Source organism: Cydia fagiglandana, chromosome 11 (assembly GCF_963556715.1).
Source record: "Cydia fagiglandana chromosome 11, ilCydFagi1.1, whole genome shotgun sequence".
Classification (NCBI taxonomy): Eukaryota; Metazoa; Arthropoda; class Insecta; order Lepidoptera; family Tortricidae; genus Cydia; species Cydia fagiglandana.
The window spans coordinates 18,320,722-18,334,623 of NC_085942.1; the positions used below are offsets into that span (position 1 = coordinate 18,320,722).

The 13,902-nt window shown below is 47.6% G+C and overlaps 1 protein-coding gene across 2 annotated transcripts in view; it reads left to right on the top strand.

Moving 5' to 3' along the window:
- LOC134669132 (fatty acid synthase) overlaps nucleotides 1-13,902 on the top strand; it is a 55,498-nt gene that overhangs the window by 35,729 nt on the left and 5,867 nt on the right. For both annotated transcript variants that reach the window (XM_063526673.1, XM_063526672.1), the window contains exons 15-18: nucleotides 346-1,088; nucleotides 1,580-1,722; nucleotides 10,469-10,589; nucleotides 12,504-12,703. In XM_063526673.1, coding sequence (XP_063382743.1) covers nucleotides 346-1,088; nucleotides 1,580-1,722; nucleotides 10,469-10,589; nucleotides 12,504-12,703 — 1,207 coding nt within the window. The remainder of the gene's footprint in view (nucleotides 1-345; nucleotides 1,089-1,579; nucleotides 1,723-10,468; nucleotides 10,590-12,503; nucleotides 12,704-13,902) is intronic.

Here is a 13,902-nt window from a genome sequence, read left to right on the forward strand (position 1 = left end):
TTCAAACTTGTTGTTACTACGCTGTAAAGAGAGCTACCTGCGCCACGCTTCAGCCACACCGCAGCGACCGCACACCAACCACTGCCGCGTTTACTACGCGCGTGACATTATGCTTGCCACTGGAAAACTTGCCGGACAGATATAAACTATAAATCATCAAACTTGTTTACATACTTGTTGCCTCTTCGCTGGATCGAAACTGTACTACGCCTTGGCGACGCCGCAGCCACCGCACACCGACCTCTTCCGCGTCTACTAAGAGCCGCTCAACTTTCGCGACATCCTCTTGTAATGCCATTCTTTCGAAATCTACATTTTAGGTCACCATTATAATTTCTTTTGCAGGAATGTATCCTCGGTCTGGAGTTCAGCGGTCGCTCGTCGTCCGGCAAACGCGTGATGGGCATGGTAGCGGCCAAGGGTCTGGCCACCACGGTCATGGCCGACGAAGGCTTCATGTGGGAGGTGCCGAAGCAGTGGTCGCTGGAAGAAGCAGCGACTGTCCCTGTAGCGTACGCGACGGCGTATTACGCTTTAGCCGTCCGTGGGCGCATGCGTAAAGGGGAAGCTGTGTTAGTGCACGCGGGTACCGGTGGTGTGGGTCAAGCCGCTATAGCCATCGCTCTGCACGCTGGCTGCAACGTGTTCACGACCGTGGGCACGCCTGATAAGCGCGCCTTCCTCCGCGAGCGCTTCCCGCAGCTCCCCGACGCAAACATCGGGAACTCTCGCGACTGCTCGTTCGAACAGCTAGTGCTGCGCCGCACCAAGGGCCGCGGTGTCGATCTTGTACTCAACTCGCTAGCGGGCGACAAGTTGCAAGCGTCGCTCCGCTGTCTCGCTGTAGGCGGTCGGTTCCTCGAGATCGGCAAGCTGGATCTGAGCGCCAACACGGCTCTTGGAATGGCTGTTCTCTTGAAGAATACTACCGTGCACGGGATCCTGCTCGACGCGCTGTTCGACGCGCGCGGCGACCACCCCGAGAAGGCGGAGGTGGTCAAGTGCGTGACGGAGGGCATCGCGGCCGGCGCCGTGCGGCCACTCCCCGCTACTGTCTACACCGACACCCAGCTCGAGCAGGCCTTCCGGTGAGTTTCGTTAACACAACGGACTACACGGACATCGCATTATGAAGCGTTTACAAAAAGCACGAGGTCACCACACATATGTACAATTTTACTTGTCAATCAAACCGTCATCCCTCAGCAAAATTTTTGTCAATATTCTGACGCTGGTCGTAATTGTGGACGAAACTGAAATAAGCGGCCGCGATCCCACACTGAATTTGTACGGGAGCGCTTGTGTTTGTGGTTCAAAAAAATCCTATACCTGTAAATCTTCAGAGAATTCGCGTTTGTGCCCCCACAATTTTCCGGAAAAATGGTACCATATACTTTTTTTTATTTTTAAATCAATAGTCCGCGTGATTCTGAATAGAACCCAAAAGTTGATGGATTTTCCAAAAAAGTAAATAGTACACTTTTAAGTGGAAATGCCCTTGTACGGGAAACGATCGTGGATGTTCCGTTGTAGCGACGTTGCCAGCTCGATGTGTCGCTAACGGCCGCTCGTTTCGCAGATTCATGGCGACGGGCAAGCACATCGGCAAGGTGCTGATCCGCGTGCGCGAGGAGGAGGCCGGCAACAAGCCCGCCGCCGCGCGCCTGCTCTCCGCCATGCCGCGCACCTACATGCACCCCGGCAAGAGCTACGTGCTCGTCGGTTAGTAATATCTTTGTCTAATGTGTATTTTGTCTCACATTTTGCTTAATGAGAGCGAGACGCAATGACTGGACCAAGAAATTGGACAGGTGGAAACTCATGTTGAATTCCCACTCATTCATGAATCAGGACTTTATTTTGTTGTCGCTTTTTTTTCGCTGGATTTCGATAAATTTTGGTTGATAGATAGAGTTTCTTATTTTGTATGCAATAAGCGCAATTTCTCTGTACCCGACGACTGTAAACGTCTCGCTTCTGCGTGCTTCGCGTTGTCTAGGCTAACTAACAGTCTTTCTGAGGAAAACCTAAGTGTCGTAAATAGCTATTAGGGTCATGCATGTGTTAGATTAGTCTTTACGTTTAGGTTACTATTTTTACTTTTTATATCATGTTTTACTTTGTGCTCACATATTATGTCAAATGAATTGCGTGGAATGTTTTATATCTAGTTATAAGTCTAGGATTCATGCTCCTTTCATACGTGCTTAATATTGTACCTATTTGTAAGTCTAGGATTCGTGCTCCTTTCATACGTGCTTATAATTAACGAGATTGACAGAAATAAATAAAACTCACTCTGCATATAATGCCCACTAGTTCAGAGATACAAATCGCCCGGCCATTCCTATATAAACCCGCGCCATTTGTAGCATATTCAGAGAACTCAGAGAGCTTAAATCTATCACTTGCCTGAACACTCTCCAGTAAATAAACTCAGATATATGTGTTTTTATTTCACACAACACATATTCCGGTAAATGGAGGTATAGCGGACTTCGAGACAGCACGACGGCCAGCGCGTTCCAGCGGCGAGTTTCTACGCTTCACCCAACGAACCCCTCATCACGAAAAGTTACAGTCTACACTCCACAGTTTGGTCCTTTTGAAGCCGGATGAAGATAGAAAAACGTACGCGCTGAGTTTCAAGCGACATAGCTTAATTCAGAATCAAGAAAGAAACACGTACGCGCTGAGTTTCAAGCGACATTGCTTAACTCAGACGGCAAAAAAGAAACAAGTACGCGCTGAGTTTTAAGCGACATTGCTTGACTCAGACGGCAAGACTGAATAAAGAACGCGCTGGGCCTAGAGGTCCGCTTCGGCTCAGACCCAACCCCAATACCTTTCCGTACCCATTTACCGGCTTGCCGGTCGGACCGTGCAGCGTGTAGGTCGTCCTCCGCTCACGTGTCCTGGCAACTTTCGTTGCATGTGTCACATGGTTGATACCCACACACTGCTTTCGAACGTTCTAGGCATTGCACTTTGCCATTGCGGGAGATTCAGTGCCACGAGGGATCCACGCTACGCCTAGGGCCTGGCGTTACGCTCGGTAACGGTCAGTCATAGATATAGGCAGGTCAAGTTAGGGACCCCCGCGTGTGTTAAGTGAAGTGAAGTGGTTCCAGCCAGAAAGATGTCCGAAAAGGAAGCAAGGAGCCTACGACCACGCACCAAGGGCCCGCCTGCGCCCGCAGCCAGCATGGACACCCCTACCCCCTCGTCCGGTAAGACTACGTCCGGCGAGACAAATACGTGGAGCAAGGGCACCAGTGGCAGCCCGAATACTACCGGTGGAAACGAGTCGGTACACTCGGAAACGTTAGATGCCACGGTAGTAAATCGTAGTAGGTCAGGTACGCTAGTGAATAAAGACGCCGATGCGCCGCCGTCGCCGTCGCGGGCGCCGTCTAATCGCGATTCACATAAAAGTCGCAAATCGGTTAGGGAACGCGATAAACAATTGGCCGTGCTAATGGCCGAGCTCGAGGTTCATAAAGCCCGTCTGGTCGTTGCTAAGACAGAGTCCGAAACTGCAAATTTACGGCTGCAGGTTGCGCAACTGAAGGCGCAGTCTGTCGGCAGCAGTGACGCGACCGTCGAAGAACGTACCAGAAGTTGGGTAGAACGACAAGCGAGGTTACAGCACGAGATCGCACAGGAAAACGTTAAAATCCCGCCGCCGAAACAGACCGCGCCACCGCCGCCGCGGGCAGCCGTCGAACGTACTAGCAAACCAACCCCGCGCACTTTAGAGGTACCGCACGGTACCTACGCGCCAATGTACCATAAACCGCCGGAATTACCTGCATTCGGCGGAGATATCTCCGAATGGATATCATTTAGGGCAGAGTTCGAAGATACGTCGCCCATGTTTAGTGCCGTCAATAACGTCAGTCGGATTAGGCGCGCACTTAAGGGCGAAGCTCGGACGGCCGTAAAATCAATAATGTACACGGTTCAGGATCCGTACGAGATAATGGAAGCGTTGGAACGGCAGTTCGGCGACCCTGAGGAGATTGTTCTTACGGAAATTCATAACGTTAAACGCATGCCGCGTTTATCCGAAGACAATTCGAATATAACCTCATTCGCCGCGCATGTAGCGAATGCCGTCGCCACCATTAGATCCTTGCGTCAAGAGAAATACTTGCACGCGCCTGAGCTCGTGAATAAAATCGTGGATAAATTGAATCTGATAGTGCGCTATGAATGGGCCAAATACAGGCAGTCTAACGTAGAATCACCCGGGTTAGTTGCGATTTCCGAGTTTCTAAACGAAATTAGCACTGCGGCCAAGCGCATAAACCGACTTAAGCCGTCCAACCGATCACGGAATGCAGTGAACGCGGTTTCCTCTGCGCGCGAACCCGAAAGATCGAGCCAAGCTCTCTCTAGGTCTCGCGACCCCGCGTTCTACCGTGATACGTATGATAGTTCGCGAAATGAACGAAATGCGGTTTCCTCTGTGCGCGAGCCCAGTCGATCGAGCCGCGCTCTCGCTGGCCCCCGCGCCCCCGCGTCCCTTCGCGACTATAGTTCGGAATCGGAATCAGATTACCACGAGTCATACACACGTGATACGGGAAATAGATCGCGTTCTAATAAATCGACCGTAGCTCAAGTAAAGCACCGCGATGGCAATTTAAAGAAAAAGCCAGCGTCCACCGGAGCTAAGCCCAAGCGACAGATATCGTCTGTCTCTTTCTCGCGCGAAGCGTGCGCCATATGCAACAACGGCAAAGAACACGAAGTTAAGGAGTGTTCGAAATTTCTAGCCGCGACTGTATCTGAGCGCTGGGACTTGGCAAAGGGAGCTAAATTGTGCTTTAGGTGTCTAGGCGCGAATCACCGTAAATTTTTTGGATGTAAATATGTCGCGTGTGGCATGAATCAGTGCGAAGCCGGGCATAATAGGCTGTTACACGGTTTAAGCGCGGCCGGGTCCGCGAACGGTAATAGTGCGCCGGCAGCACGTAAAGCAGTACTCAATGTTAAACTGCCGCAGACGTATCTCAAAATCATGCCAGTAGAGGTTTCGGGACCGTTAGGTACCGTCCAAACCCTCGCGCTACTCGATGAGGGCGCGGCAATGACGTTGATGTTACATGAAACTGCGGATAAAATCGCACCTCGTGTGCGCGGTGAAACATTAGAGATAGAAGGCATAGGCGGTGTAGTACGGGACCCAGATTCGTATGCGTTACGAGTCGCAATACGGGGTTTTTGTAGCCGACATATGGAATTAATGGAGACTTACACGGTTTGCGATATAGGTTTAGGAGCGCAGGGCGTACCGCGAGACTTGGTAGATAAATGCGATCATTTATCTAAAATCGCGGACGAATTAAGTTACCCCCCCGCAGTACCTACTATCGTGATAGGCCAAGATAACTGGCATCTCATCATTAGTCGGCAAATTATAGACGGTCCGCCCAACCTCCCAGTCGCGAGTTTAACCAGGCTAGGATGGGTTTTGCATGGACCAGACCGTACGCGTCGCGCCGCGGTACAATTTGTTGGGCACGCAAGGCCTAATACCGCGGATGACGAGGCCTTACAATTGATGAAACGGCATTTTGATATAGAGTCATTAGGCGTTTCGCAAAAATTACCTCGGGCCGATCCCGACCAACGTGCGCTAGATTTGTTAGAAGCCACCTGCGAAAAGATACCGGGGGAGCAAAGGTATCGCTCGGGCTTACTTTGGCGGTCAGATGACGAGAAACTCCCCGATAACCGAGAGCAAGCATTGAAACGGCTGTACAGTCTAGAACGAAAGCTAGACCGCGATGCGAAACTTAAGGCCGAATATGCGAAGCATATGAACAACTTGCTCGACAAAGGTTACGCGGAGAAAATGGACTCGCGACCGCCCCCCGAGGCACCCCGGACTTGGTATCTAGCCCACTTCCCAACTTTCCACCCGCAACGCGGGAAAATGCGATTAGTTTGGGACGCGGCCGCCACAGCTTACGGACGTTCGCTCAATAGCGCGCTGTTGGCTGGCCCCGACCTGTTAGAATCACTTTTCGGCGTGCTAGTGCGTTTCCGCGAGGGTAAAATCGCGGTAATAGCGGACGTCAAAGAGATGTTTTTACAGATCGAAATAATTGAGCAAGACCGCGATGCGTTACGTTTCGTTTGGAGGGGAGAGGACCGTACCTCCCAACCGCAAGAATATAGGATGAAGCGGCTAATATTTGGTTCGGCAGCGTCGCCGACAACCGCGCTATACGTCAAAAACGAAAACGCAAAATCGCATAGTAAAGAATTTCCGATCGCAGCGGAAAAAACGATAAAGAATACGTACATGGACGACATGTTGATCGCCCTCGATACGTCTGAAGAGGACGCGAGACGCGTAGTAAACGAAGTTTACGAGCTAAATATGCGCGCGTCATTCGAACTTCGCGGGTTCGCATCGAACCATCCTGCGGTAATTGCTGACGTAGTTAATAGCAATCAGGAAACGTCGCTGTTAGGCGCGAACGAGAGCGAGCGTACCTTAGGTTTGAAATGGAATCACAAACGTGACACCTTAGGTTTTAACGTAAACTTTCGTAATACGCCCGAAGACGTACTTAACGGTCAGAAATTACCTACGAAACGACAGGTAACAAGTAGCGCGATGTCGATATTTGATCCGATCGGTTATGTGAGCCCCATATCCGTCTTAGGTAAGGCGTTAATGCAAGAGATATGGAGGACAGGAATCGATTGGGACTCGCCTATACCCGTCTCACTCGCACCCGCGTGGCGATCGTTCATTGATAACGTACAACAATTACGAGACTTGGAAATTCCGCGACACGTGCCCGCATTTAATAGGGAGGCATATATGCATGTTTTTTGCGACGCGAGCGAAAAAATATATGCCGCGGCCGTGTATTTAGTTAGCGTCAACCCCGAGGGGACTAGAACCTCCGCGTTAGTGGCCGCTAAGGCCCGCGTTTCGCCTCTCCGGGTAGTTAGCATTCCGAGAATGGAATTACAGAGCTGCGTACTAGCTACTAGATTAGCGGAAACCATCGTCAAGGAGTCAGATTACGTAATAAAGGAAAGGTTTTTTTGGTCTGACTCTAAAACGGCGCTCACGTGGATACGTGCGGACCCACGTAGGTATAAAACGTTCGTAGCACATAGGTTAGCAGAAATCGAGAACACTACCACCCCCGCCAACTGGCGCTGGGTGCCTAGTGCGGCTAACGTGGCGGACGACGCGACCCGCGGAATACCTGCGCAATTTGGAGTGAACCACCGATGGTTCGTAGGGCCCGATTTTATACGTAAATCTAGTGAGCATTGGCCGATCGAAAAAGTGCCTACGCCCGTTGCCGATACGGGCGAGGAACGCGTCAATAAACTTGTATGTTCGGTAGGCGTTGCGGAGAATAGGTTTGAGTACCTGCCGGAGGTCTGTAGGTTCTCAAAATTCGTGCGATTAGTTCGCGCCACCGCTAGTATTCTAGTTGCCGCCGAGGTTTTCAAAGCCGCATTGTTCGCTAAGAAAACAGATACAGAGATTAACAAGGGGCATGTAGATTTAGCCGAGATGTTGCTAATCCGAAGGAGCCAACATGCTGCATTTCCGGAAGAAATGAAGCTTCTGGAAGCTGGGCGGCCACTCCTGAAGAAATCTCCGCTATACAAAATCGCTGTACAACTTGACAAAAACGGAATCATCGTACTGAACACGAGAATCGATAAAAACACGCACATGCCTGTTTTACATGCGAAAGAAGATTTCGTCAAGTTGTTGATACAGCATTTTCATGCACTCTACAATCACGGCAACCACGCGACCGTCATCAACGAGTTGAAACAAAGGTACTACATTATCGGGCTGCGCGGTAGCATTCGCTACATAACGAATAAATGCCAATGGTGCAGAACCTATAGGGGAATGCCAATCAAAGTTCCCATAGGTGACTTGCCGCCAGAAAGGCTAAAAGCGAATCAGCCGCCGTTTACCGCTGCAGCCGTAGACCTGTTTGGCCCCATGCAGATAACTATAGGCCGCCGCCGCGAGAAAAGGTGGGGTGTACTATACACATGCCTCACGACTCGCGCTGTACATCTGGAGCTTGCCGCCTCACTTTCGGCATCCTCCATGATACTGTCGCTACGCCGAATGATAGCGCGACGCGGCACGCCTACAGTTCTCTATTCAGACAACGCCACCAACTTCTGCGGCGCTGAAAGAGAACTGGCAGAGGCCAAAAACACGCTGCCCGACAGTCTCAAGCCCTTCTTGACTGAGCGAGCCATAAAATGGAAAAAAATTCCACCCGGCAACCCCTCCGCTGGCGGTGCCTGGGAACGGCTCGTAGGCAGCGTTAAAACGGCATTAAAAGTAGTACTGAAAGAAAGAGCACCCCACGAAGAGGTTCTACATACTTTACTGCTAGAATCAGAGCACATAGTCAATTCCAGACCGCTGACACCAGTGAATCCAGATTTAGACATCGAAGCCTTAACGCCGAACCACTTTTTAATCGGTCGATCAAGTGCTATGTCGCCACTGGGTGTCTTCACAGACGCAACTATGTCGCTCTCCTCGTGGAGAACAGCGCAAACGCTAGCCGACCAATTTTGGAGGCGCTGGCAGCGGGAATACCGACCCAGCCTCCTCCCCAGGCCCGATGCTCATCAAAACGTGAAGAGACTGCATGAAGGTGACATAGTCATTATTGCGGATAGCTCCATGCCACGAGGAACGTGGCCCAGAGGCGTAATCGCCCAGCTATTTCCTGGCCCAGATGGTCATGTGAGAGTGGCCATTGTTCGCACACGCGCAGGTGACGTCCGCCGCCCAGTTTCCAGACTCATCCTCATTTACTCCGCGCATGAAGACGGTGTTAACACACGTGGGGGAGACTGTCGTAAATAGCTATTAGGGTCATGCATGTGTTAGATTAGTCTTTACGTTTAGGTTACTATTTTTACTTTTTATATCATGTTTTACTTTGTGCTCACATATTATGTCAAATGAATTGCGTGGAATGTTTTATATCTAGTTATAAGTCTAGGATTCATGCTCCTTTCATACGTGCTTAATATTGTACCTATTTGTAAGTCTAGGATTCGTGCTCCTTTCATACGTGCTTATAATTAACGAGATTGACAGAAATAAATAAAACTCACTCTGCATATAATGCCCACTAGTTCAGAGATACAAATCGCCCGGCCATTCCTATATAAACCCGCGCCATTTGTAGCATATTCAGAGAACTCAGAGAGCTTAAATCTATCACTTGCCTGAACACTCTCCAGTAAATAAACTCAGATATATGTGTTTTTATTTCACACAACACATATTCCGGTAAATGGAGGTATAGCGGACTTCGAGACAGCACGACGGCCAGCGCGTTCCAGCGGCGAGTTTCTACGCTTCACCCAACGAACCCCTCATCACGAAAAGTTACAGTCTACACTCCACACTAAGGAAGGCCTACTATGGTTACTTCCATTCTATACTCATCTACGGTGTAGACCTATGGGGTACTGCTGCGGACCGTGAGAGGCTATTTAAATTACAAAAGCGCGCCCTCCGTATCATGACTAGAAAACCGCTCGACCATCCGGCTAAAGAACTGTTTAAAAAATGTAAAATACTCACGTTACCTAGTGTGTACATAATGGAAGTATGCAAATATGTTAGACAAAATCTTAATCAGATTCCCACTCATAGTCAACTCCGGAGTAGCGTGACGCGCAGGCGTAATCAGTTGGTCGTGCCCGCGTGTCGCCTCGCGAAAACTAGGAAGTCTATGCATGTAATGGGAATCAGACTGTACAACATACTGGACGATGAAATTAAGCTAGCTCCTAGCGATGCAATATTTGTCCGCAAACTAAAAACCGTCCTACTAGAAATGGCTTGCTATACCATTGACGAGTTCTTCGATGGCCACGGGTCATTGGCTCAATCGCTTACCTACTGAATTATATTGGAATATATTTAATAAAATGTTATTATTAATTGTAATGTTTTGTAATGTTTTATGTAAGATAATTGTAAATAAGATGACTTGTAAATGTAAATATTTACCAATAAATATCATATCATATCATATCATACCTATTTCCTAAAAAATCATCCACTGAGTTACGAAAACGTATGGTATTTTTACGTAGGAGAATTATATATGTATTTTTTTTGCCCCGAATTGGGATTTCGTAATTATTCCGTCTAAAATAAGGCGCTCTTCACACCCGACAATCTGTATCCAAATCTAACGAAAAAACATCGACCACAAATAAAAATCGGTCTGAAATTAAGCCAAAATAAATATGGTTTTTAGTTCGCGATCATCATCATCATCATCATATCAGCCCTTTATCGCCCACTGCTGAGCATAGGCCTCGATAGTTCGCGAGAGACCTCCTGATCTAGTTATAAATTATGAATACTCATAGATACCTCAGCCATGTGATATAATGACGAATAATTTTGTGCCAGGTGGTCTGGGCGGCTTCGGTCTTGAGCTGGGCGAGTGGCTGACTAAGAACGGGGCGCGCACGCTCGTGTTCAACTCGCGCAGTGGCGTGCGTACCGGCTACCAGGCCTGGTGCATTCGCAGGTAAGAAGTTAACACTTTTTTTAGTTACTCTATACCTCGTTTTTTTTAGCATTAGAAAAAAGGTAAACAATTTTGATGTGTCTTTTAATTGAAAAACACATTTTAAAAATAAGTTACGAGAAATATGTAACAATTACGAATCTAATACAATCATTTATATTCTTCTGCTTTCATAAGTAATAGTTTTTGGTTTTTAAAAAGCGTTTTTCAATTAAAAGACATGTCAAGATTGCTTACCTTCTTGCAAGTTCTTTCTAATGCTAAAAAAACGAACTATAGCATATCTGTCAGTTAAATGACTTAGGGTCGGTTGCACCAAATTGTTACGAACGTTAAAGAGTTCGCTAAATTTTTATGTATGGAAAGTTTCATAGTAAAGGCGCGGGGCGCGCCGGCTGACGATGATCAGTCTGTCAAATGTGGTTGGTGCAACTGGCACTTAGGGTCGGTTGCACTAAACTGTTCGTATCGTTAAAGAGTTCGCTTAATTTTTATGTAGGTGTGGAAAGTTTCATAGTAAAGCGCTGGGGCGCGCCGGCTGACGTTGATCAGTCTGTCAAATGTGATTGGTGCAACTGGCCCTTGCAGGTGTATTAAGAGCATATACTTTACGATAAGTATATTGCCGGTGGTACTCAATCGCAATTACCATTCAAAATGATGTATCGTTAAATATTTCCATACAACTTTACGTCATACAAGTTATTTTTACAATTTGTAAAGACATCATACGATGCGTATTCTGCCATCATTTCAATGTTAAAATTCCGTTATTTCGCTGTCGTAACTACAGTACCTTACATAGTGCAAAGCACATATATACCTAGGTATGTCTAGCAATGCACGCACGAGAACTTTCCAAAGTTGCGAAACTTTCCACATGAGAAATTCTCGGTAACTTCTGAGAATGTTCTCGAGAACGAGAATTTATTTATTTATCGTAGTTTATACCATGAATATTCACGATAGTTTAGGTGTAGTCCTTACCCCCAGAAAATTCCGACTTTTGGTCGTCCGCTTCCGGTCAGAAAAATGTATGACGGCCCGGCCAAACGGTCAGACTTAGGTGGGGGGTGCTCGACCAAATGTCATACAGGGACCCTAGCAGTTTTTGATGCCGCCATTTTTTTTTCAATATGGCCGACTTTTTTTAAAACTTTTTTAATTTTGTCCTAGTGCGCTGAAATTTGGGTCACGGAATCTCGGAGACCCCTAGATACTTATAAAAATTTTTTTTTTTGGAAAAATGCTACAATTGCGGGAAAACTGGCCACTTTTATTTTGTATGGCAACTTTTAAACGGTGCGTGATAGGTGGGGGGTGCTCGACCAAATGTCATAGAGGGCCCCGAGACAACAATCTGCATTAATAAAAAAAACAAAATGGCCGACTTATTTTTTAATTTTTTTCAAGTTGATCCGAGCGCGCTGAGATTTGGCATGGCGGGAGATAGAAGCAACTAGATTCTAATGAAACAAAAAAACAATTTTGGAAAACTTTTCGAAAGTCGAAATGTTCTCTGATATACAGTGAGAATTTAAGCAACTTATTGGTAAATTTATCACATCAACAAAATAGCTAACTGTAATAGACAATAATATATGCATAATAACATTTAGTTTTGAGTTATGCCTATTTAAACTTTATTTCAAGTATATTCTCTTGTTTAAACAATAATTTCCATGTTGCAGGAATGTTCTGAGAACATTCTCGAGAACGTTTCCGCTTTTTGGGAATGTTCTGCAATTTGTACATTGCTAGGTATGTCGTTATGTTCGTGTACTTAGGTGTCTTTTATGAGCCGTGTGATCTTCTTCGCTTCGCTCTTGTGATCTTACTCGTTTCATAAAACCATACTCTTGTTTCAAGACCTCCCATTATGCGTCAGTTGTATAAGCTAGTATTGTCCCCCAGATGGCGCGAGAAGGGCATCAAAGTGGTGGTATCCACCACGGACGCCACGACCGTGGCCGGGGCGCGCGCGCTGCTGAAGGAGGCCGCGGCCGCCGCGCCCGTGGGCGGCATCTTCAACCTGGCCGCCGTGCTGCGCGACGCCTTCCTCGAGAACCAGACGCCGGAGGACTTCCGGGTGTGCGCCAAGCCTAAGATTGACGGTCAGTGCCAATACCAACGACCCAACGTACTCATGAACATCCTTAGACCACAGAATAAATAATAATACTAGGTACAGAAGACTCACTCTCTAACAAAACGCGTCTGTTACGATCAGCACAGATATGGCCGCTAGGTGGCGACAGCGCCACGCGCGGCTCATGACTTTCCCCAAAATTGGGGTGAAACGGATGTACTTTGCTACGGGTAGGCGGAGAGGAAATTAAACAAAGAGTTAAGAAAAGTAACTAATTTATTCTCCGCCGCAAGCACACGAATAGGTCGTAGGGTAGGGTTCTAGGCCGGTACTGATTTTGCTCCGAGGTCAATTCCACCACGCAAGTACTCCCCTGAAGCTGCCGGAGCCACTGCGGGTTGGGAGACGGAGACGGACGAGCTGAGGGACGTCAGCTGGGCCGCTCAGGAACTGCCGGCTGGTCTTCACGGCTACGGTTCTAGCCGTAACTAGGCTCCCTGGAGTTTATTTCCATAGTGTGAAGAAAAGTTCTTTATATGTCTCCGCTGACTGTACCCGGCACGGCAAGAAGCAAAGCAGGAAGCAGTACTGCGTGATGATGATGGTGAAAGTTTGGTGATGTGCGGAATGGTACAGTCAGACGGAGTTTACACTTTGCACTGATGTTAAGTTTAAAAGAACAAGTTATAAAACAAAACTGAGTATAGGATCTAACGGTCAAATTTTGAATTTAAAAATTACTGGAAATTAAATTATCTCATAGACTTTAAATAAACACAATTTAGCAATTAAAACGAGATGAAATAAGAGGAATGATTGCAAGAGTACCTAAATTAAGTGGCAAGCAAAATCACACAAAGAAGTAGCATAGCGAAATAGCCGTTAGAAATAACATTCAAATCTACCTGCTTAGAATAAGCGTAAGAAATGTTCAACACTTACCCAAAGGGGATATTAAACACTAAAAAATGATTCCGTTTGCACTAAATGAGTGCAGGAACGAAATGAATAAATATAATCGTACAACTTCATTCTCGCCGGGCACGACAGACGTCGCTGCGCGAAGGCAAGCGAGCGTGCGCCAGCGACGAAAGCTAGATCTGTCCTGCCCTGATCGACTGGCGCGCGGGCCCGCGCGGAGAGAGGGTCCGCGGGACGGGGACGCCGCTAGCCGGTTTACGTCGAACAAAAGAGTGTTGCTCGAAGTACAGTGAGTCGCAATTA